The sequence below is a fragment of the Cydia fagiglandana genome, chromosome 12 (assembly GCF_963556715.1).
Source record: "Cydia fagiglandana chromosome 12, ilCydFagi1.1, whole genome shotgun sequence".
Lineage (NCBI taxonomy): Eukaryota > Metazoa > Arthropoda > Insecta > Lepidoptera > Tortricidae > Cydia > Cydia fagiglandana.
The window spans coordinates 14,983,481-15,008,797 of NC_085943.1; the positions used below are offsets into that span (position 1 = coordinate 14,983,481).

Sequence of the window (25,317 nt, forward strand, 5' to 3'; positions counted from 1 at the left end):
GAGCTAAATCTAACAATTAGTCAGATAAATTCCGAGCACGGCTATTAATAAAAGAAACGTTTAATTCAAAATAATTTAATTTCGGATTTTGACATCAGACCGTTTATGACAAAATAAGATTACCTATTTATTGTTATATAGTACTTCTACTTAGTCTATCGGTGACCCCACGAGCCAGATTCAGGTTCAACAACATACTTATTTCGGTTTTGATGTTATTTCCTACGATCTTGATGATCGCTATTGGTGCCAGCGAAATGAAGTGAAAGTGAGTGAGATTCGCGCCTTTTTTTTTAAATATATAATAGTGTTACGAGTATGTTCCAGGAAACGCAGCGCTATCGTTATACACGTTGTTTCCGGGTGTGCAATTGTTTTAGTCGGGATATGGTGTGTGTGTGTGTGTGTGTGTGTGTGTGTGTGTGTGTGTGTGTGCGTGCGTGCGTGCGTGCGTGCGTGCGTGCGTGCGTGCGTGCGTGCGTGCGTGCGTGCGTGCGTGCGTGCGTGCGTGCGTGCGTGTGCGTGTGCGTGTGCGAGTGCGTGTGCGTGTGCGTGTGCGTGTGTGTGTGCGTGTGCGTGTGCGTGTGCGTGTGCGTGTGCGTGTGCGTGGGCGTGGGCGTGGGCGTGGGCGTGGGCGTGGGCGTGGGCGTGGGCGTGGGCGTGGGCGTGGGCGTGTGCTTGTGCGTGTGCGTGTGTGTGTGTGTGTGTGTGTAGTATGAAGTGATTTGAAACGGAAGAGATTGAGAAATTAACAAATGAGTGATTTCGTGCCGTTAGAATCGTCGTTTAGCCTAAGCAACGTAGAAACTGGTGAATATTAAGGTCAGCTCAGCCGCCCCTCTGATAAAACACGGCGAACACTGAGTAAGTCATCCGCGCCACCTGGAAATGAAAAATTAAATGGAAAATTGAGAATTAATTGAGGCTTAAGTTAACGCAAATTTTTACCAGCGGACAAATTGTCGTTTCTAATTGCTAGAACGCCAAATTAACGCGATTTATATGTAGTTACTAGTTAGCGATAGCGGAGTGTGAGATATGAGATTGGAATTGTAATTGAAAATCTTTATTTCAGGTCTGTCGACCGATATTCTGTTAGTATACATGGTGCTTAAAATATGTTAGTTGAGTACATAAATTGTAAAATCAATAAATTAAATTAAAATAACATATATATTTATTTATATTAGACGTTACATTTAATTTTTTTTAATAAGTATTGTTTTATATTTTACAATTTTACCTTAATGTCAAAAAAATTGTTACACAAAAAAAAAACATTTTAACGCATCTAAATCTAACCTTATAAAATAACTTACCATTAAATTAAAACTAAATTAAAACTAACACAAATAGTCCCCCAGATCCGATCCCTGCGGAAGGGTGCCCATAATGCTGGCCACATTCCCCCGCTGGATGGCAACTCCTATTCTTACAAATTACGTTACATTAAAAATAATAAAACAATTAAAATCTAAATTAATTAAAATACATTAAAAATATAAAATAAAAACAAAAATCATATTACTTAACATATTGCCATACTGATTTGACTTGCCCAACCCATGAGTAATTTTGAATTGGACAGTCGAATCAGCATTATTATACTGCACTCTTAGGGCATTGGTATACTTGTCCCACAGGCCGCTCGAGTAAAATGATTGGCTGTAGGCTTCAAATAGCGCAATTTTTACCTCTGTAGAGCACTTCGCGAACGGGCTCAGCAGCACCATGTCATCGGCATAGCTCACATTGTTGACACATAAGTCGTCAATATGGCATCCCGCATGCATGCTGCTGAGACCGCCTATCAGGTCGTCCATATACCAATTAAACAGGGTTGGAGAAGTCAATCCCTCTGCCTAACTCCACATTCAAGCGTGTATTCCTCTGAGAGAGCCGCCGCCCACGTAACCTGATTTGCTTGGTTATTGTACCAATATTTTAAAATGCTGATACAATTTGCTTGTACACCTGCTTCCTCTAGCTTTTTCCATAGATAATGAGTGAGGGCAGTTTTTAGGGTTCCGTACCCAAAGGGTAAAACGGGACCCTATTACTAAGACTTCGCTGTCCGTCCGTCCGTCCGTCCGTCCGTCTGTCACCAAGCTGTATCTCACGAACCGTGATAGCTAGACAGTTGAAATTTTCACAGATGATGTATTTCTGTTGCCGCTATAACAACAAATACTAAAAACAGAATAAAGTAAAGATTTAAATGGGGCTCCCATACAACAAACGTGAATTTTGACCAAAGTTAAGCAACGTCGGGAGTGGTCAGTACTTGGATGGGTGACCGTTTTTTTTGCTTTTTTTTTTGTCTTTTTTTTTGCATTATGGTACGGAACCCTTCGTGCGCGAGTCCGACTCGCACTTGCCCGGTTTTTATTATTACTCAATGAAATCGAATGCATTTTATCTTTCTGTCATATCATACGTGTCATTTATTTGAAAAATAAGACCGAAGTAGGTAAGTCCTCCTTAAACAAAGTTTCATATTTCGAGCCCTAAAATCTACTTATTTTATTATATTACGTAACTAAAAAATTCTTAAGCATTCCTGAACCCAGCCCATAATTTCGCTTGTAAAATACCTAGTAGTGTACACAAACTAAGTTTTTAAAATATTCATATATTCTTGCAAATTTGAAGCAAACAGTTCATAATTGTGGCTTTCTTTTGCATAAGTCAATGGGAAAAAGTAAATTATAAGTGGGTAAGTTGCGAAGTTCGTACTTGAAAGCCAAGTTTCAAAAAGGTTGCGTCATTGAGAAAAGCTTCATTTACTAGTAAATAATAATTCACAGTAAACAAAACGCACACATTTAGGTGAATTGAATTTTAATTCACAAATAATTAAGTAAATATAAAACATTAAATTAGCTTACAAATAATAATACAAACTATCTCTAAACTAAATAAACTTAAAATAAAAAGCCTATAAATAAAAAACGTCCCCCAAGTCACTGCCGATGCCGATGGGCAGTGTGCCCAGAAGGCTGGCCGCATTGCCACGTTGTATGGCAATACTTATGCGTTGAGCAAAATACTGGCCAGCCCTCTAGTCTCCTGCGGCATCTATAAGGCGCTCCGCTAAGGCCCTGTATATACATTTAGGTAAATAAATTTTGCCGCTTAACCCTTTACTTTGCCAGGCTAAGCGCCACTTGCACCATGCCACTAAACCGGGGTTAACCCGTTAACCTGGTGTCAAATTGTACTGGTATCCATGGTAACCACAGGCTTAACCGGTTAACCCTGGGTTATAGTAAATGGTGCAAGTGGCCCTAAGGGATATATATTTCCCACATATGGCAAACATGTGTGATCTACTCGTATTTCCGATGAGTAAGACTGACATACAATTGTCATTTATGAAATGCCAGCCTGGTAAAGGTTAACATTTTAAGAATAAATATTATAAATAAGGTCTAAGAAAAAAACGTGCCTCCGAAATTTAAGAAAAATGTATTCTCGAAAAATGGCGCCATACCTTTGGCCTATACTCGTGTAGATGGCGATACCGTTTGATATTGAACAATTTTAACACATATCAGTGAAGTTGTAATTCTGTGTCGAAAGATGGCATTAAATTTACTACAAAATTTACTTTGATAATACGCCTCTGTACTTAATTTCCTTTGCTGTCACTTATCCTATTCGACACATCAGTTAACACTTAAGTAACTATATAAAGTAGAGCTTTAATATCCGGTGTACTTTTCGGATTGGGTTCGAGGAGTAAAAACCGGCCAAGTGCGACATTACATTACCAAATTTTTAACAATGTATGTTTTATATGTGAAACGCGAGTAATTGCCTTTAAAAAACTCGCAGGGGGTTGGATCAAAAACTAAGTAATTAGTCCGACACACGCTTCACTGCATATTTCTAATAGGTTTTCCTGTCATCTATAGGTAAAAAACTATTATGTTTACTTTTTTTTTCAAAATTTTAGACCCAGTAGTTTCGGAGATAAAGGGGGATGGTAATTTTTTGGCTATTTTCCTAAATAACTTAAATAACAAAAATATATAATTGGGATTTTCATAATACGCTCTTTCATTTGATATGTAACACGATATAGTTTAAAAAACATATTTTTTTAATTTTCTCATTTACCTACCGCCCAAAAGTGGCACCCATGTTTAAAATTCATTTGTTTACGTAAGATGTCCGTCTGTGGGTCACGAAATGTGTACCTACCAAATTTCAACTTAATTAGTCCAGTACTTTTGGAGAAAATGGGCTGTGACAGACGGACAGACAGGCAGACAGACAGACGCACGAGTGATCCTATAAGTATATCCGTTTTTTTCCTTTTGAGGTACGGAATCCTAAAAATATTGATATTGAGCTCAACTATTTATAATGTGCACATCACATGCAAATACACGGGCTGCGACGCGTGACATCGCATCACCACTCTCGTCATTTAAATAAAACAACACAGAATTTATGTAAAACTCACCGAAACAAAAGTGCTGTAGGACAGATCCTGTATACCAAAGGCTTTAAGGACGAGCGGCTTCTGCGCATGCGCGCACGCGGTCAGCACGAGGCGGCGGATGTCGCGGCGCGGGCGCCCCGCCGCGCACATGTGCCAGCCGCAGTAAAACACGGCGGGCGACACGAGCGACGCCTGCGAGTAAAATACAGACATTTTGACGTGATAACGTGTTAAATCGATGAACACCGGTAGCATGCACGAAAAAGTGTCACGTTGTGGACAAATCTCCATGGAAACGTTGTGGACAAAACTCCATGATAACGTTACGGCCACGTTATCAGTCTTAAGACGGTATCATGCAAAATTATCGTCCGTAAACCGACTTTACAGACAACCATATTTATACAACGTAAATTTAAACACTGTTTAAGAAATACAAACATGTTAAATTTTCGCAAGTGTGATAATGAAAAACACTGTGTAACTCCTGGGGTAAAAATATAGCAAACTCGAGTCCTAAATTCACTCCAGACTACAGCTGTCGCGAATTAACACCCTCGTTTCCAATATTTCACTTACCCCCCTCGTTGCACAATGTACTATAATAACAAAACTTCCGTGAGACTTATACATTAGTACACTTTATAAAACAAAGGGCCCGATTCGGATTATGAAATAGACATCTATTAGACATCTTTTAGACATCACCAAGATACGATAACGATATGTTTAAGATCTAACCTGTCAAATGGACATTTGCGCGATTCTGGAGATACTCTTGAACGATTTCCACTGGATATGACTTAGAAATCTAATTCACATCTAATAGATATCTTACTCTATCTAACGTAAAAGTGACATATGGTTGCCCGAATTGCGCTGCAAAAGAGAACTAGTTGATATCTAAACCATTACGCGTATTCGGGAAACGAGATAATCACAAGATCTAGAGACGATATAGAGATCAACTAGATTTACATTAGATATCGACTAGATGTGACTTAGATATCTAAGTCATAACTTGTCGAAATCGTTCAAGAGGACCTCCAGAATCGCGGAAACGTCAAATTTGACATATCTATCTTACAAATATCTTTAAATTATCCATATCGTAACTTGTTGAGGTCTAGTAGAGATCTAATTCATTTTCAGAATCGAGCCGTGAAACGTATCTAGAATGGATCTAGTACGTGTCGTCTCTTGTGAATATCTTGAAGTTCGAATACGGCAGAAAGTCCCCCGCCGCGTCTCTCTCTGTGTGTGTATGTATGTGCGCGATAATCTGAAAAACTACTGAACGGATTTTAAAGCGCTTTTCACCTATCAATTGAGTGATTATTGAGGAAGGTTTAAGTGTATACTTTGTTAAGGTTTTGTGTAACACTAGGTAGTATTTTAATAAATGAAAACGGGTCGCAGCCCACACTTACAAACATGTCGAGCAATTTTCGTCTTATAAAATTTGAGTGAGCGCGATCAAATAGCTCCGTACGAAATCAACAAATATTTATTGTTTAACTTTGTTATGTTAACGCCGCAACCCGATCCAGGCTCATCCCACAAAATATACATATTTACCTGATAAGTGATCTCGCCTGCGTTCCATAGATTAAGGGCGAGCAAAAAGAACAGCGATCCCACGAAACTGTACGTCATGAAAGCATTAGTGAGATCCATGTGTGGGGATAGCTGGAAACGAGAAATACATTTCATTTAAAAAAACGGGTTACACTCCGGGAGTGCCGGCAGAAGTGAAAATTCGTAAGACGGACACGTCACGGACGGTCAGGTCACGTGTCCGTCTTACGAATTTTCAATCTGTCGGTCACGTGACCTGTCGCGATTTTAACATTTTTCCCCCATCACAAAAAGTGCACAGCGCCGCTAAAGAAGTTTTCACTTCAATAAAATTATTACTTCACTAGATACTTACTTAGGTACTTATAATAACTAATAATGTTGTAAATCTTAGTATGTAGGTAGGGTAGGTACATGTAGTTTAAAATCGTATGCATTTGCCAGGCAAATAATGCCTGTGTATTAGAATTATTTTTAATCGACTAGATAAAAAATCCAGATGACAGTAGGTACCTACCTACAATAATTTTGCACCATTGAATATTGGCGGAGCCATAACGTGGATAGTCTTCCATAGCCTGCAGGCTTCTCGAATTTGAGCACATATAAAATAATTCCTTTTAAATAATTAATTCAAAACTTTGGGATAAAGTGGGCAATAAAGTGTGACCCAAAAATGGAATCTTTGTCAAAAAGTTTTTCACTTTGTTTCTAAGGTTTAGGTATCTTTTTGTTGGACTTACCGCCAAACGCAGCAAGAGCAATACTGCAACGGCTGAGCTTTCACACACTTGAAGAGACATTATTATTCCGAATATCCGATTGATTTCATCGGCGAGACTAAAAAACAGAATTGATCATTGCCTCTACATTCATAAGTACGTAGGTATATACCTATATTACATAAACAGAGGTACCTATAGGATAATTTTTGGCTTAAAGAGTTAGCATTCGGGTCATAAAATTAGAAAAATAAAAAACAACGGGTTACACTGCGGGATTGCCGGCAGTAGTGAAAACTCAATGACATTGTAATAGTTTTTCGATCGGGGCCACGTGTCCGTCTTACGTCTTACGAATCTTACGGTCAGTGACCTGTCGCGAGTTTAACATTTTTTCCCATCACACAAAGTGCACAGCGCCGCTAAAGAAGTTTTCACTTCAAAAAAAACAACGGGTTACACTCTGGGAGTGCCGGCAGAAGTGAAAACTCAATGATATTGTAACAGTTTTTCGATCAGGTCACGTGTCCGTCTTATGAAGCGTCTTACGTCTTACGCTCTCGCGAGTTTAATATTTTTTCCCCATCACAAAATGTGCACAGCGCCGCTAAAGAAGTTTTCACTTCAAGAAACTGAAATTTGACACCATTGGTAGGATAGACAGATAGATAAGGAAACCTGTTCCGACGCCGTCTGTAAATAGCTTCGACTGGCCAATGCTATTGAAAAAAAAGTCTACTTATAAAGTTATTAAAAATACCTCTTTGCCTTGATTTAAGAAATCCATTGTCTGAAGAGTATAATAATTATAATAAAGCATTTTTTGTTAGCTGTAGGTAGATTCAGCCAATTAATAATTCAGCAAATGAGGGACGATTAAAACACGGCTATTTTATTGCTTAAACTTGAAATGAATTTTTAAAATTCTTTGAGTGTGTGTATATTTCTTATCTTTCAAGTCTTTATATAAATATACATATTAAAGTCTCATAGTAGCCGTTTATTTTATTTGTTATAAGTATACTACTAGTAGGTCTCCAAGGGACTAGGGGAGGGAATATAATCCCTCACCCACTTATGCACATTATAGTGACCGGGTGGTCTAGTGGTCAGGGCGTTCAGCTATTGGATTCCGGCCTCGGCCACCGACCGGAGGTCTTGGTCACTTTTTCCTAAGTAGATACAGATAACGAGTGTGGCCTGCAACACGAGCAAATAATTAAAACATAGACTGTATTCCTCAAACGGTGTCACCGTTGTTCAATAACTGTTAAAAATTATGAAGACTTCCTAATTTTCATAAGTGATTGACCTTGCTTGTCACGCAACACACACAACATGTAAACATAACATAATTCGCAATACATTTATTAAAAATCAAAACACACGCTCAACAAATGTTGGTCAGTATGAAGACTACAGCCTACAGTTAAATTTTTTGCTTGTATTAAGTACAGGCCGCAACCGGTATGACATCTTATTCATTACATTGTTTAAGTACTTTATAAACATGAACATCATCGTTTACTATACCAACAACTTACTAAATTAGCTTTTGATGCATTTTGATTCCCTCCAAACACCCAATCCACAGTTTCTCCTCAGCCTCCTCCTTCCTCATCGTGACTAAATCACCATCAAACTCCTCCCTAATCCTTTCGAAGTGACGTCGGAGGGTGACGAATTTGTACGCGATGCAGATGAGATGCGTAATGGGCATACTGTCGCGAACATATCGCGAACCGGCTAATAGCTGCCAGCGTCATGGGGTAGATGGCGCTCGCAGTCACGTTTAAGTTAAAATAACCGCTTCTAGGTTAGGGTGATTTTTTGGGGAGACAAGAGGGTAGACGCCGAACGATAGGGATAAGAGGAGGTTATGTGCGAACAAATCTACGGAGGGAGAATTTTGCTTTTGGATCAATTCAACGAGTTTCTTATGGTGTTATTATATTAATGATGTGTCTCTTGTAAATTGTGAACAGCGTATATCAGTAATCAGAGTGAACAGTGATCCGAGGGAATTGTTGATGGCTAATATGAACTTATGGTAAACTAGTGTGAGGAATGGGGTCGCTATAAGGGGAGGTTTGGAGGCGACTACGAAGTTCAGGAAACCAGGTGGATAATCAGGTGAATCTAATTTTATATGCAGGTAATAAAGTAGGACACCAGCAATGAGTGAATCGTCATCTCACTAACGTCCAGGCCTCATATAGGTATGTCGTATGATTACATATCGTTTACCAATCTCAGTAAAGGCATCATCTCATTCGATAGGTTAACAACCTGTGGTGAGCTTGAGGACATGGTGGAGATGCTGGGATCATTTATGCACATGCATAATCATCATCAAAAGTAACATATGAAAAGTCAATTTATGTAATTATGCACGTACAACTTAAGAGTTAATTTTTTTGTTGGTTCAGGTCAATTTAATGTTTTTTTTCAGGCTTGAAATGAAGCCCATATTTATGTAATCCTATTTTTGCAAAAAGGCGTTAAGCTGGCGAATATGTTTGTGTTTCAGCGGAGCACATATGCAATTAAGTGCCTACATTTTATTGAACATTCTTGCTCTTTGATATACAAGAGATTGTAAATGTCAGTAAATATATATACATAGTTAAAAAAAAAGGTATCTAAACACATGAATTTCCTTGGTATATTATTTAAATGCAATAATATAGTTTCAAAAATTCTTCTTGTAATACAAAATACTAAAAAGCTCGCTTTAATCTTTGAAAGCAGTGTGTTAATTAATCAGTCCTATAGAGTGCAAATTTGGAGTTGATTCCTCATGATAAGCAGTAGAATGGAATTCCAAGTGATGGTTTGGAATGATAAAAATATGTATTTGAAAGCATTAAGTTATATATTTAACGTTTCACAGCAAGTATTTGTCACTGGTTGATGTGATAAAAATGTTTGTGTCACCAGGGCTGCAAAGTTTGTTTTTAACCTACGTGCCTTGAACCAGTCGCAACGCTCAGTATTCCAACATTTCTATGTTATAAGAATGAGAGAGTGGCAAAGATTGTCACATCAGAAAAGATAGTACAATATTGGTATGTTTACTATAAATTCTGTCAGAGAGGTGTTTGTAATCAGTTTTTAAACACTAGCTTAGTAACACTACCTTCAACAAGAGCCATGGAACTGCTTAAGTCTCAGATTTCATTACTTTGAAACCAACCATTACGTACATTTTTCATTGAACATGTCTAAAAACGTGGGGGACGAAATGGACATTTAACTCAAGTTTGAACGCCCTAAGCAGTAGAAACTTTACACGTATCAGTAATAATCCAATAGAAACTGAAATACATATATGTCATGTATCAAAGAAAAGGTGAAGAAGCCAATATTTGATAAACATAACTTGATTTTTTCTCAAAGTTGTGAATAATCTCATTGTTCTCTTAAATATCATATGATTGGTACCGTTACCATACCCGCTCATGCCTAATAAGTTTAAGTTGAACAGGAGGTTTAATCGTAATCTATATTTAGGTTTCTGTTATGATTATGTTCACAAGAACATAGTTTCATTTTGATATTTATTATGTTTGATGATGTAGTTGACAAGTTGCTTTACTTGTTTAGATTTAGTTACCTGACCAATCTTTGATAAAATCATGCACTAATAAAAATTTACGACATTTTGGATCAAATAAGTCTTAAATGATTCACGGTTAAGGGAAAGGTAATCACGGTTCATATCCCGGTCGATATAAATACATTTTGAATTAAAGTTTGCTGGTCGATTTGTGAACCAGCATGGATCCTCTCAAACAACGACTTTATCACCTGAGCTAGAAGATTCAAATTATGCAGTTGACCAACAATTTAACATTACTACATCTGCATTATTATTAGTACATCTGTTTTTAAATTGGGTCTTAAGTGACGATTAGGACCTTTTTCGTAATTTAATTAGGTTTAAAGAAATTTTAATACTCATAAGAATATTACAATTCACTTACATGAGTTAACATACTTATATTAAGAATTAATTATCTTGCCGAGTACATTTTTATTTGTTACATAATATTAAGTGAAAAGTTCTTGCAAAATTGACTCAAAAATAATATATATGTAGGTAGGTATACATTTTTTATTTATTTTGCCCGCAGCGACTTACACAAGTAAGTACGCTTTATTATTAGTTCCCATGCGCGAGCGCAGGCGCGAGGTCTCAGGCTAACCAGTACTACAGATCGTGGAATGCGTAGCGACTATGTGTGTTGGAGATCATGGTTACTGAGCTAGCTCGGGTGCGCCATTAACTTGCCCGCGCTCGGCAGGCGATCAGAATAGTACATAGCATGGTATAATAATAGTCAGTAACACAGCTTATAAAACAGAGGATGTACTTATAACTAAACAAACATTTTATATTTACATTTATAAAAAATATATATATATATAAATTCATATTTCAATGTTAAATGTAATGTTCAAACAATTCAATGTAAGACATAAAAGAAATCGCATAAATGATTAGATCTGTTAAAATAATTATACTCGATTTTTTTTTGGCATCTATGCCTTTGCAATTTTGTTTGTAACGTTGCAGGAGTTAAGATCTTAATATTAAAATAATAATCATATAATCATAATCATAATCTCACATTCATTGTTCTGTGTGGCCGAATAGTTTTAGAACCAAATTGAAAGTTTATTTTAATGCGGGTAGTTGATATTATGGCTTACCAACTGTTGTTGCTTACAAACCAGTTTAGGTCTGACCTCCGATCTTGTGTATTTTCTATTACATCGGTATCTAGTTAAATTGGTGATAAACAATATTTTGTGATCATGATGTTCCACGCCAAGTTAATTCTTATTGGATTGCATGCTTTTCTAGAACATGCATTGCTTGCAGAATACCCGCTTCATCACAAATTATCAGCTCAGCCATGATTAAACTAGTTGTGAGCGCAAGCGTGGTGAATTGACAACAATTTATACTGCGTATCTTTTCATGAAACGAATGTATCATGTTTAACGTATTAGCCTTATACTTATATGATCAATATTTTTACAACAACACAATATTCTTTACATATGTAAAGGAACTTAACACATCACTTATACTATTGTGCAGAACGGGCGGTCTTATCGCTAAAAGATTGATATCTTCCAGACAAGCAAACCAGGCTATTATAATGGTATGTTTTGCGGATCCATATTTTCACTGGGCTTTAATCAGAATCATTGAGTTTATTTAAAAACTCGAATTTTACACTCACCTAGTTTGAAGGACTAGATCCACTCATATCATAAGATGTTAATTTGGAATTCCTTGCCTCGTCGTTGTTTGTTGTTACAATCGTAAGGAATTGTAACGGATTGGTTTCTTAGAAGTCGATATAATTTAGTTGTAATGTGCCTGGATGAAAATGCAGGAGGCAATTCAAATCAGATTACAATTTGATGTCATATGTACTCGTACAATGTACATACTACTCAAACTCAAAGGACCAGGAACATCATTGGAACTCAATCAGAATCACTCAGCCATTCCAATGGTACCAGCAAAGTGCCAAAAATGCCACTCGCTAGATTAAACAATAGTAACATACTCAATTGGCATGCATGATATTTCTGTTCTGAAAGATAAACGGGTAAAATGATTGTAAACGAATAAAAAACTGCCGAATTAATTTAAACAATATTCACTTACTTTACTTATGGATTGCGTATATCAGCGTTACATTAAGGTTCCAAAGACTTGTCTGTTGATGTAACAAAGTATAGTATCTCAATTTATTCCCAATTAACATTCCAATATAGATTGTTATCAGAGAGTCAGTAAATATCTACTTGGATAACGGTAAATGACAAAGGCAAAACTGTTTAGTATAAGTCACCACCAATACGTTTGCACTTGAGCAATACCCTAAGATATAGTGACTTCCTATTATTACTGAACCATTGATTCTTAGTGTGGAAAGTCCATAGATTAGTGATTAGATAAAGTAGTAGTAGTAATCACTTTATTGTACACAACACAGGTTTACAAAAATAAATTACAGTAATGGAAGTACAAAGGCGAACTTATCCCTATAAGGGATCTCTTCCAGCTAACCTTCGATAAAGATTAACGAAACTTCTGAATTGTGTATATATGTACATACGATGAGACGATGACCCAAACCTAAAGGGTTAAAAATGCTAAAATAAATTATTATTGAAAAGACTCCCAATAAAAGGCATACTTATTGAATGGCCTACTGGTTTCTATATTATCTGCTAACTGATTTAGATACTTCTAAGTACATACTTTACTTTTACTCGAACAGAAATAGATAAGGGAGTGGGAGATAATTTAATGAATAGCCATGCATAACTAATATGATTTTGTTAAATGAATTGGAATCAAGCAACACATATTAATTGATATCGCCTACCCAATCGAGATACTAAATACTAAAGTATACGACCCTACATATTCATAATAATTATAGAGACAGTAGTAAGACCATGGTGGATAGGTTTCTGAATAAGAGGAATTCTCAAGTATTCGGTTATTTAAAAAAAATGTAATAAATTATTTTTAACAATGATAGTAGTCATTATCCCACTCAGTGCAAGTAGTTATAAAATTAAATGATGGTATAATGACAAAGACATGTGGCGAACCTTTTTCAGTTGCTTACCTCCGCCTGCGAAGCAGGCCGCTAAGTCAACACAAGAGCATTTGTTACAGAGTATATTACCTATGTATAGGTAACGAAAAGGAATAGCAGGTATTCGCTGCGTGCAAAGCAAGTGGTGGGGGGAGCCGAAACAAACTCAGCGCTTGATGTGGCTAAATATGACAAGTTTGCAAGCAAGTGTTTCTGTCAATTCACATACTTTTCAGTTATTTTGTTCACGTTTCTTTTGCCTTAAAAATCATATTTACAATAAAAATGGGCCACGATAGATGTTGTGTGGTAAACTGTAATAATACTAGACGGTCTAGACGAAACATTAATAATAAATAATAATTTTATAAATTTCAACACTAGGCTAGAAATTAGCTTTTTATATCATATCATATAGTATCTATTCCAGGCTCAACAGCGTATTGGCTAAATATCTTATTTCGTCTGTCAACACAGCTTTTGCTTAGATGTTAATAAAATAGTATAGATAATACAGTGTGTACCAACATTCGGTGATTGTAATATTATGTAGTTATAATGCCTGTATTGCCTGTTATTGAAAACTGCAAAGGCTTACCTTTGGAACGTATATAGTTGTCTGTCGTCTATCACAGCAGACATTGTGATGCGAGTGAACATTATTTTTAACACAAAATGTGTTGATTTAAACCTGTGAAGAAGGAAGGAAAGGGTGATAGGTAACTTCAATTAAGTATTAAACTTTTTATGTTATAGTAAAAGGAAGAGATTAATCATGAGCCAAGTAATTATTGGTGTAGTTATGATCGTGGCATCAACTGTTAGCTTGATTATCAGATTTAATCAGAATATTGAGATATAAAATGCAGGCTGCAGCTACACAAGAATCAGAATCACAATTAAAATCAGATGTCATATAATGTACAATAGGTATCTGTCTTCATTAATTTTAATATTGCTGTGAAATATCGGAGTGTTAAGGAAATGGTATTTGTTTTATGTACGACTACTACAGGAGCAATAGTCACAAGACAGTTATCAGCCTTATTCGTTGCACTATCCTCTTGAGTCACAGTGTACAGTTGGACACCTGTCCTGTGTGGTTCTTCACCAGTGCTCACCATCAGTACCTAGATATGCTAGCCTGTAATGTGGCTTTGTCTTTAATATTTTTCTGTTCGCCCACCGTGTGGCCATACGTTCATCCCTATCCCTACGCTTCCTTGCCATGTGGCCAGTGATTATGAGCTTCTCCAGACTATAGGGTCCTCTTCTGCCTCGATAGCAGAAGAAAGTACGTGCGCGATGAGTACAAATAGTGGATAACCTCGGTTTCATGTTGGGTTCGTCGAGACTTGATGCAATTTCACCTACTGCGTTCAAGCATTCTTCGCCAGTACCACATCTCAAATGCATCTGTCATATGGTGGGTTTCAGTTTAATAGTCTAGGTTTGGACATGTACAGAAAGTTCGAGAAAACAAGGCGTCCGCATTAGTGTGATCTTTATTGTATGTTCTCCCATATGCATACCCTGGCTAGTCGTTTCACCGTACCTTTGGTCACCTGAACTCTTATGACCACCCTTTGGTCGAAAACGCCATCGTCGCTTATTTAAGATCCCAAGTAAACCAACAACTTGCCTCTAGATCGTGCAATTCATTAGTACTCTTCATTTTAACAGGAATATCGACATACATCAACTCCGTCTTATTTCTTTTGATCCTAGGGTATGAATCTGGTCTGGAAGGATGAAGTTAAGGACTCATATCTGACATGCTCAATTTTAGAAGCAAAACCGCAAGTTACTTTCCACAGGCACTTAATCTAATTATAGTCATGTCATTTGCTTAACTGAGGTTATTGATACGTTGGCTACCAAGTCTACCAACTCAGACACCACCCTCACAGCCTTCATTGGAAGGCTTGAGTCATTATGTATTCACCGATGTTAGTGAACAGTTGCACTCCTTGATCAACTTTAAAAAGATAACTCGACGTGTTATCCCCATTTCTCTCATAACCCTGACATTTTACTCCAGTTAAGGAAATCAAGTCTTTGCGAAAGCCTTTAAAGAGTATACAGACAGACACCGCGCCCACTGTAATTTCTATTAATTGCCACATTGAGTATTTGCTACTGAGTGAGTACTCTTCTATGTCTCTCATGGTTCTCAAAGCTGTGAAGTGGAAATTCGTGAATAAAGGAAACAGAGAGGGTCAATTTGATAGACACAACAGTGAAAATACCGTAATACGGGAAGCTGGCGATTATTACACTTGAAGATCTGATCAGTTACATCAATTCAAGAATAGTTGTAAAGTTGTAATGAATCGGTACCTCGGTACAGCTTGCTTTGCTGTTTCTACAATCGTTAGCATGACTGATATATATGTACAACACGGGAAAGTAAATGTAACGCAGTAAGAAAGAATTGTTGACAGGTTTTGTAACTAACCAAGATGAAAATAAAGTGCTTAGTTTATATTATTTGAGTGTAGCTCAGGTTAAATCCATAGATGGCTTTCAGACCTAATAGAGAGGCTGACACGACTGTCCCAACTTATTTAAACTAGATTATTTCACGCCAGCATCAGAAAATGATAATTAAAAACTGCAGTAATTTTTGGCACAATATCCATTTGATAAATCAGAACGAACTGCAAGAAAATGTGTCTTGACTCGAAATAAGTGCCTAATTTGAGCTTAGCTTAAGAAAAAAAATGTTCTCTCGAGTTGTAGATAAAGTTCTTTTTTACATTTTGATTTGTCATTAAATGAGAATAGCGTAATTTTTCCTTGGCTGGGGAGGGCTGCCGGACATGAAGTAGATACACGTAGGGATGGATATGTCAGCAGTGTAGGTTTAATGAATAAGCAGGTAGATTAAAATACTTCACATAGTAGATTACTGCCAGTAGTATTAAGTAAAGAGAAGTGGGACCTTAGGTTACATATACACGTCACGTTCGGATAAGACGGTTGCTTTTGTCTGTGTAATAACTATCGTTCGATCGCGCGGTCGCCGCGGTGTTTAATAAAGTTACAGTTGTTTAATTACGCAAATTATGCTGGACATTATGTATACGTCTGCTGTAGTAGAAGTTGTGACCCTTGAAGTAGTGAAACAAGTTATTAACGATATCACAAGAGCAAAGCAGTATATAACATCACATATGGTAGTCATAGATAAAATATAACGTGAATGGAGTTCTCACTGTCTAACAACACCGATGTTTGGTATGAAATCGGTGTTGCCACGTTGTAATTAAGGACTGCTTGGAGCAATTTGGAACTGAACGCGCGAGATTATGGGAAATACAATAGTAATAGTCATAGGTAGACAGAGAGATCAGTAACGGACCAGAGATGACAAATCGCAGCCGTGATCCTACTCAGCTCAGCTCAGACATCGTGCTTACGATGTCTGATGATCCGATGGCTTAGTCGCTCACACCAATCTCAGGATCCTGCTTTCAGTCTCAGATCAGAGATCAGTTAGTTTAGCACAGATATCAATTAATCATATAATTATCATATCAAAGATCATATTATTAATCAGTTCAGCACAAACATTGATGAATGCTCAGACCAATCTCAGGATCAAATTATTAATCAGCTCAGCACAAACATTGATGAATGCTCAGACCAGTCTCAGGATCTTGTTCTTTATCAGCTCAGCACAAATACAGATGAACAATCGGATCAGTCTCAGAAACGGTGTACCTCAGCACATATCTATAACATCATCAGAAATTGTACGAAATCTCAGGTCATGCCGATTCACAGCGCCAAAGCCTAGAGAGGCATTCAGAGGATGAAAATCTCAAATACATTATTATTCACATTAGTGTTCTTATCATCTAATTGTTGATTTATTTACATGTTTGCCTATGAACATCTAATTCCAATTAAAAGAGTAGCTTCTTCCTGCGGGGCGGGAGTGTCGCGAACATATCGCGAACCGGCTAATAGCTGCCAGCGTCATGGGGTAGATGGCGCTCGCAGTCACGTTTAAGTTAAAATAACCGCTTCTAGGTTAGGGTGATTTTTTGGGGAGACAAGAGGGTAGACGCCGAACGATAGGGATAAGAGGAGGTTATGTGCGAACAAATCTACGGAGGGAGAATTTTGCTTTTGGATCAATTCAACGAGTTTCTTATGGTGTTATTATATTAATGATGTGTCTCTTGTAAATTGTGAACAGCGTATATCAGTAATCAGAGTGAACAGTGATCCGAGGGAATTGTTGATGGCTAATATGAACTTATGGTAAACTAGTGTGAGGAATGGGGTCGCTATAAGGGGAGGTTTGGAGGCGACTACGAAGTTCAGGAAACCAGGTGGATAATCAGGTGAATCTAATTTTATATGCAGGTAATAAAGTAGGACACCAGCAATGAGTGAATCGTCATCTCACTAACGTCCAGGCCTCATATAGGTATGTCGTATGATTACATATCGTTGACCAATCTCAGTAAAGGCATCATCTCATTCGATAGGTTAACAACCTGTGGTGAGCTTGACGACACATACAGTCGGCGGACATCATGGGAAGCATCATGTATAGCCATGTGATGTAAAAGAATATGCGGAAGATGGCAGCTATCATTGTGGGGTCTTGATACGCGGGCCAGTAGGTCACCACAGTGTAGAACGGGGCACCTAGGTATCAATATACCTACAATACTTAAGGGGCCCGCAAATTACCAGTTCTCCGGACAATATCAGGCATATCAGCCTGTCAGTTGTTCGCCACTGTCACCTTTTGCGATTAACCGACAGGCTGATTTCGTCCGGCGAACTGGTAATTTTAGCGACTGGTTAGATCATTTTCCCAAAATCATAATTTACCTGTAGCATAATTTCTATTCGCATTAGGTTAGGTTCGTTAGGTAGCTTCAGATGCCCGAAGGGCAAACCGCCCAGAAATAGGAGCCCCGCGAAGCGGGGCTCCCGTCTAGCTATAAATTAAATGTTTTTTTTTTTAAGAAACAGTGCGGTGGGACCATGGTAATATTATCGCCTAAGAAATAAAAATAATGCGAATAAAACGACTTGGAAAGTGTTAATTATGAGAAAATTTTTACCTAGGAATTAATGCGTCTGGTGTAAATTAAGAATAGGAAAAATGCGAATAGAAATTATGCTACAGGTAAATTATGATTTTGGGAAAATGATCTAACCAGCTTGAGTAAAAATGATTTCATACGTCTGGAGGTCGCATTTTCCGACCGATTCTTGTGATATTTTTTGAGCAGGTTCGGTTGTTAGATATATTTTTTTGTCGGTTTGGAAAATGTAAAAATAGTAGAACATAGCAAAAAGGACAATGGCACTTAAAACCATTGTGAGTTCGTTGTTATAATGACGCAACGAAATATGTATTTTTTACTATTATTTCTTTAAGCTTATGATGTTATGAAACTTATCGCGTAGTCTACACAAATTATATTCCAGATACCTACTAAAATTAGAAATCAATGTTGAACCAATTTTGTACGAAAATAAAATAACAGACGAGTCTAATAATTTGGGGCAAACGGAGTGTCAGTTTATTGTCTGAAATATGAAAATAGACTTAATAGGTAGTTATCTTGTATAATTCGGAGTGACGAGACAATAATTTATTTATAGGTTTAACTGTCGTGTCGTAAATGACATACCTATACTTGGATATGGATACCTAGTTAGTTAGTCAGGCCTATCATATCCAGCTAGAATTAAATTGAGTTTACGGTTTAAAACTCACGTATTTTTAGTCATTTGCGTGATATGCCGTAAATTTTATTTAATGTTAGTATGAATAACGACAGTTGAAACCCAAAGATTTACAGCTACTTTAAGAGCATTGTAATTAGGTAGGTACATACCTTCGACGATTGACTTTCTCGTGCTTTCAACGCCATACGCTCCAAGTGACAAATAAACGGATACCACATAAAACAAGATCCCGTATTTCACTTTCCAGTACTGTTTCTTCATAACATTATCCTCCTCCAAATTTTCGCCAACAGCCCCCATCTCAAAATTTAATTTTCTTATGGAAACTTTGTGGTACAAGAAGAGATACATTTTAGTGAGTACGATATTATGAATAGCCGCGAACATGACAGCTGAGTTTTTTTCTACCGAGGGAAATGAACCGAACACGGCGGCGACGTTTTCCAGAAAAATCATCACAGTGTAAATTGAAAAAGAAATAAAGCGGTACAATTTGAACGGGATTGTTTCATGATTTATGTCTTCGTACCAGTAATTCCCGCACCCTGCATAGTACACAAATTTGCAGCAATCTTTTAACAAGAACTTGGTCCGCGGGGACATTTCTGAGGCAATAATTTTACGTATTTAATCCGAACACGTTCGTTTCTGGTCAGAATTAGCGGGAAAATAGCATAAAAATACCAATTATTTTAATTTCTCCACAAGTGTCGAATTTTGTTCGTAAAATATTTATTGGATAACTCGAATATAAATTACGATAAATGAAAATTAAGAAAGTTTGTTGTCAGTGTTCGCGCCGAGTGGTTCATTAATTATGGACTGTTAATTAATTGTACGCGTGCCATTAATATTTAAAATAAATTATAACACCTGACAATTACGATCACGTCATAAGTATTTTTAACAGGCATTATGTACTGGTAAAAGTTGTACCGAAAAGTAAAATAACAGTTTAAGTGGTAAAGAAAACTTGTAAATACGTGTAATGAATGGATCCATTTATTTTATAAATAACAGTTTTGAATGATTCACGGTTAGTTTCACTAGACTTACAATACAAATACATATCCCGGTTGATATAAGTCCCTTTTTTATATTTATTGCTGTCATGTCAATGCTAAATCGCTGAGAAAGCTGCTAACAGTCAACAAAGTTATGACGGAATTCAATTTTAGCCAGTTCGGAGTATGTAGATTGTTACAAAGTTCCTTAGTTAGGTGACAGTTTCATGCTATAAACTATCAGAAACTAGAGGCACAAATAAAATACATTATACTTGCAATTCTGAGCAATTTCTTTTAGTTCAGGGGTTGTGCACAAATCACGCGAGGTGTTTTCGGCTACTTTTTGACTTCCCCCCTCCCCCTTGGTGATATTTGGTGAGGTTTTTGGCTAACCCCCTCCCCCCACACAACCTCACGTGTATTTTTTATTAGAATTTTTTCTTTCGACCTAATTATAAGATAACTAGTATTGTATATAGAGAAATCTTGTTTATTTTTCTATTTTCGTTTAATGGACTCGCTATTTTGAAGTACAGAGTGAAGATTTATGTTTAACGTAACCGAGAAAAAGTATCTACTCATGTAGGTCTTTTTTAACCGACTTCCATTTCATAGAAGGAGGAGGTTCTGTATTCAGTTGTGGCATTTTTTTTTTCTATGTACGTTCACCGATTACTCCGACATCCGTAGTCCGATTTGAGTAATTCTTTTTTTGTTTGAAAGGAGCTACCTCCGAGTTGGTCCCATTTTAATTTGGTTCTGTTCTGATGATGGGATCCATGAGGAATTGAGGGAACTCCTCAATTTTTAAAGGCACATGCATGGTGATTTGGGTGTTTTCTTAAGCAACTCGAGCATTTTCTCCCGAAAACCACCACTTTGATGAAGTAGACCTGATGATGATGATTGTTTTGATGATAATGATGATGATTTATTAAATGTAGTATGTTCAGCGATTACTCCGGCACCTGTGATCCGATTTGAGTAATTCTTTTTTTGTTTGGAAGGAGTTGCCTCTAAGGTGTTTCCGTATTATTTTTGGTTCTGGTCTGATGGTGGAATCCATGAGGAATTGAGGGAACTCCTCAGTTTTTAAAGGCACGTGTAAAGTGATTTCGGTGTTTTCTAAAGTAACTCGAGCATTTGCTTCCGAACACCGCCAATTTGATGTAGTGCAAGTGTAGCCTTACCACGAGTTTGACATTGACATATTCGCTAAGTTGGCGACGCTAACGTCTTCGTAACTTACTTTTTATGCATCTCGCTCGCACTAATATGCCAGTACGAGCGAGATGCAAAGAAAGTAAGTTACACACACACACTAGCGAATAAATCAATGTCAAACTCTTGGTAAGCTGGTAAGGCTACTGATCGGGGGTTAGGGTTAGGAGTTAAGGGGTCGGGTAATGGTGGTTGAAGGGGTGCTGGTTCAGGGCCGAGGGGTACATGGATCAGGGGTTGATACGCTATGAGGTTGAGTGATCGGGGGGGGTGGAGGGATTAGGTCAGTGGCGGGGCGGAGGATGGATTTAGTGTAGTGACAGGAATTATAATTTCCCATACGGACTCGATAAAATTCCAGATTACATATTTATTAAAGTAGATACACGAATTTAGTGTTAATCATGATGTTGTTTTTCATTTACGCCTCGCGCTATTAACAATGCGTTAAAACTAAAAATGGAAAAATTAAAACTTTTTACAAAAAAAAGAAAACCGACTTCAAAAAGGATGAAATAAAATATTATAATCAGCTTTATGACTATAAATCCCATTAGAACTGTACCATTACAACTATTATAAATGTGTAAGTAATTCTGTCTGCCTCTTTGTCGCCTTTTCATGGCTAAACAACTGAACCGCTTTAGGTGAAATTTGGCAAGAAAGTAAATTCCTTGAATTGTTTTATATTTTGAAATGTAGTCCTCTGAATAAGGGACGGGAAATAACTTCAGTCCCAATCCCACGCTTGCGTGCCAACAAACATGGTACGGACTGTGCCAAGAAGGTTTGATCGTGTGTTCTGAGGTGTGTTCTTAGGTACAGTCGACGTCAAAGATATGTAATACAGTTTTGCACCTTACTCCTTTGTAATAAGACGAAAAGTGTAAACATATTTTTAACGTCGACTGTACCTACAGAAAGTACGTTCATTGTAAGGCAATCCAACGTACATCCTTATCGAATCGCACCAAAATCATGGTATGCTTCAAAAGTTGACTTGGCACCGACTTCAAACATATCAGTTGGTAACGCATAGACTTAAAAAGGATAATATTTTATTTCATCCTTTTTGAAGTCGGTTTTCTATTTTTTGTAAAAAGTTTTTTTTCATAGTTTCGTTCACTGTCGAAAAATATACGTGAGGTTTCCTTATACCCTCCCTCCCCTAACGTGATCTATCGTGATTTTTTCGTGACCCCTCTGCCCCTATCGAACCTCGCGTGATTTGTGCACAAGCCCTAACTAGATGATTTTTCACATATATCTCTACATCTTATAAAACCAAGTCCCCCGCCACGTCTGTCCGTCTGTGTGCGTGTGACGTGTCTGTTTCTGTGATCGTACGATTGTTCGCGATAAACTCAAAACTACTGAACGGATTTTCATGCGGTTTTCACCTATCAATAGAGTGATTCTTGAGGAAGGTTTAGTGTATAATTTGTTAACCCGGGCGAAGCCGGGACTGGTCGCTAGTTGTGTATATTATAGCTTTGACAACAGAAAATGGCGTCAAATTGGAAAAAACTAACATCTTCCCTTAATCATTTAAGAGGTACCTAAAGTCCTATAAAAAAGAGTAAAAATTAAAAAGTGGCAAACTGTAGTGTCGTCCCGTTTTCTTATATAAGTACATAGATTTGGGACGACACTACCTATACAGTATTGTCACTTTTTCATTTCTATTTTTTTTGTCAGACTATATTTAGCGCTTAAAACGGATTTCCGAACACTTTCAATATCAAAATGTTAGGTTTTAACACTTTCAACCCTCTCCCCTTGACATCGCTCGAGCCCAAAACCCGTATTCAATGTGCACAAAGCCACACGTTACGATATATCTTATTAAACATCTATTTCACTTACTATATAGAGACCCGGAGCAATGTGCGTACCTAGTTCTATGGGTGTTTATTAGTTTCTTTAAGGCCATTGTAAGATCTAAGGGATTTTTTTCTAAAACAGTATAAAAATATTATTGTTTTCTTAAAATGCGACGTGTTTGGTTGAGACTAGATGTAAGCTGCTTGGTATTTTTATTACTTAACACATACAAACATGCACAAAAATGCTGATCAGGATTTTGTAAAATACCTACCAATGCGAAAAGTTCGGTCGTGCACCCTATATGTTTTCAATATCATTTTGATACATCAAATGCACATTCCAGAATCAGGCACTTGTATCGAAGTCTGCATATCCTATGAGACCCTCGCGACACCCCTGCCTACCATAGAGTGCCCTTGACGGTGCAACGCCCTTTACAGTAAAGCTGTGACCATTAGGGTCGAGAACACAACCTCACTGAAGGCTTAGTTTGAATAAAGATCCTTTGATTGTATAAGATGTTTAAGTTTAAGTTTAAGAAAAAAATCGTGTTCCCGAGTTTAATAAATCAAAATGAAAATATTTAAAAATATTTAATGCTCTCAACTCCCAATTAGGCATAGTTATTACAAAGGCCAAACAGGATGGCGCTGTATGGCACCATCATTTTATGTGTAAGAACATTACATAGTATAGGTAAAATGGCCCTTATCGAGTTGATGTCTCAAGTACTCTAGATCCGATATATTTTGCTTCTTACGACCGCCCCACAAATTCGTGGTCACCCTTTGGATTCCTCCCGGACGCCTTGTATCATGTTTTAAGCTCAAGATGCCAATTTCCAGTTTCCGATTTGAAACTCACACTCGTTCCCACGCATAGCAACAAAAATTCATTCTTAAATCCTAAGAAATGTGACAAAAAGTTACAAAGAATAAGTGCCCAGCCTCAAAAATATCGAGTGGAAGCGTCAGCGAGCATTCGACTCGGAAAGTTGCCCGCTAATTTAACTTTAAAATAACCTTTTCACAACTTTTCTCTATTGACAGGGAAATGTTGGTTTTTGCGAATTTTACAAAACTTATTTCAGTCGATTCCTTCGTGAAAACTGAACAGAGCAAACAAATGTAACTGCATTTTGCTTTTAACTTGCCTCTAGAAACTTTGTCGTGGACTCTATTAATAACAAAATGTTAAGTGATTTAATGTTGTAGCGGAATTCGAGGGAAACATTTATTTCGACTGGAACTGTGAATGTGTAGTTACAGAGATCCTCATTTCCTAAACTTCCTTGTATACAAAGTTCTATGCAGACATCTCTGAAAAGTCGTAATAAATACGAGTACAAGTTTGTTTGTGCAAAATCTTATACATGCTTGAATATACTCAAAACTACTTAGTTACTTAGTTGCTTAGGTACTCAAAAGTAAATAAAACGGGTACTTACACATTGAATAAATTTCATACCCCTCGTGACTCATCTTTGTCAGCCGAAAGATGTTAAAATTCACTGCTAGGCCTAGCTCAAAGATTTTCAAAACATATCCCATGTTGCCGTCATATATTTAACTGTAATTTGCGATTTTGACTGTCCTAAGTTTGGTTTTCCGACACATGGACACCACCCAAAAAACTTTCCTGCCCTAGACCGTTGGTTTAATTTATTTTATTTTATTTAGCAATTTAAATCAGGCAACAAGGCTAATAGTACAAATACCTTAGAGACTACTTTAATGAATAACTTAGACTTTCCATACATGCTCTAATAATTACTAAGACTACTAAGAGAAGACTCGGTCAACTGATGGTCATGTCCATTTGTCTAAGATGATAGTAAAGGGTATTTAGAAAACCGTGTTACCAGTTTCCAAGTGCCTAATCAAGTATTCATAGATTGCTTGCACGTTCTATCCCAATAGAGATCCTCGAAAACATGAATTATGGACCCCTATTCGACAAGCGATGTTTGACGTATCGTGTTGACCTCCCGTTGATGTGGGAAAAATCATAAGTTCTTGAATACGTACAATGTCAAAATTTGACATTAACAATCCACAGTTAGGGTGACAAGCAAACCAAACCGAACCACCCTTAGTTTAGGGTGGAGTTTTAGTTGTACCAAATGATATTATCCACCGTTGATGGAATCAACA

At 37.2% G+C, this 25,317-nt stretch overlaps 1 protein-coding gene across 1 annotated transcript; it reads right to left on the reverse strand.

Annotated features, from left to right (window-relative positions):
- Positions 1-4,454: 4,454 nt before the first annotated feature.
- Positions 4,455-19,953, reverse strand: LOC134669260 (uncharacterized). Its single transcript, XM_063526768.1, has 6 exons — positions 19,259-19,953; positions 17,918-18,050; positions 8,295-8,471; positions 6,772-6,868; positions 6,029-6,139; positions 4,455-4,642 (listed from the first exon to the last, which is right to left on the reverse strand). Exons 1-6 carry the CDS (start codon positions 19,710-19,712, stop codon positions 4,457-4,459), a joined length of 1,158 nt encoding a protein of 385 aa, XP_063382838.1. The 5' UTR covers positions 19,713-19,953; the 3' UTR covers positions 4,455-4,456.
- Between the last annotated feature and the right edge of the window lie 5,364 nt (positions 19,954-25,317).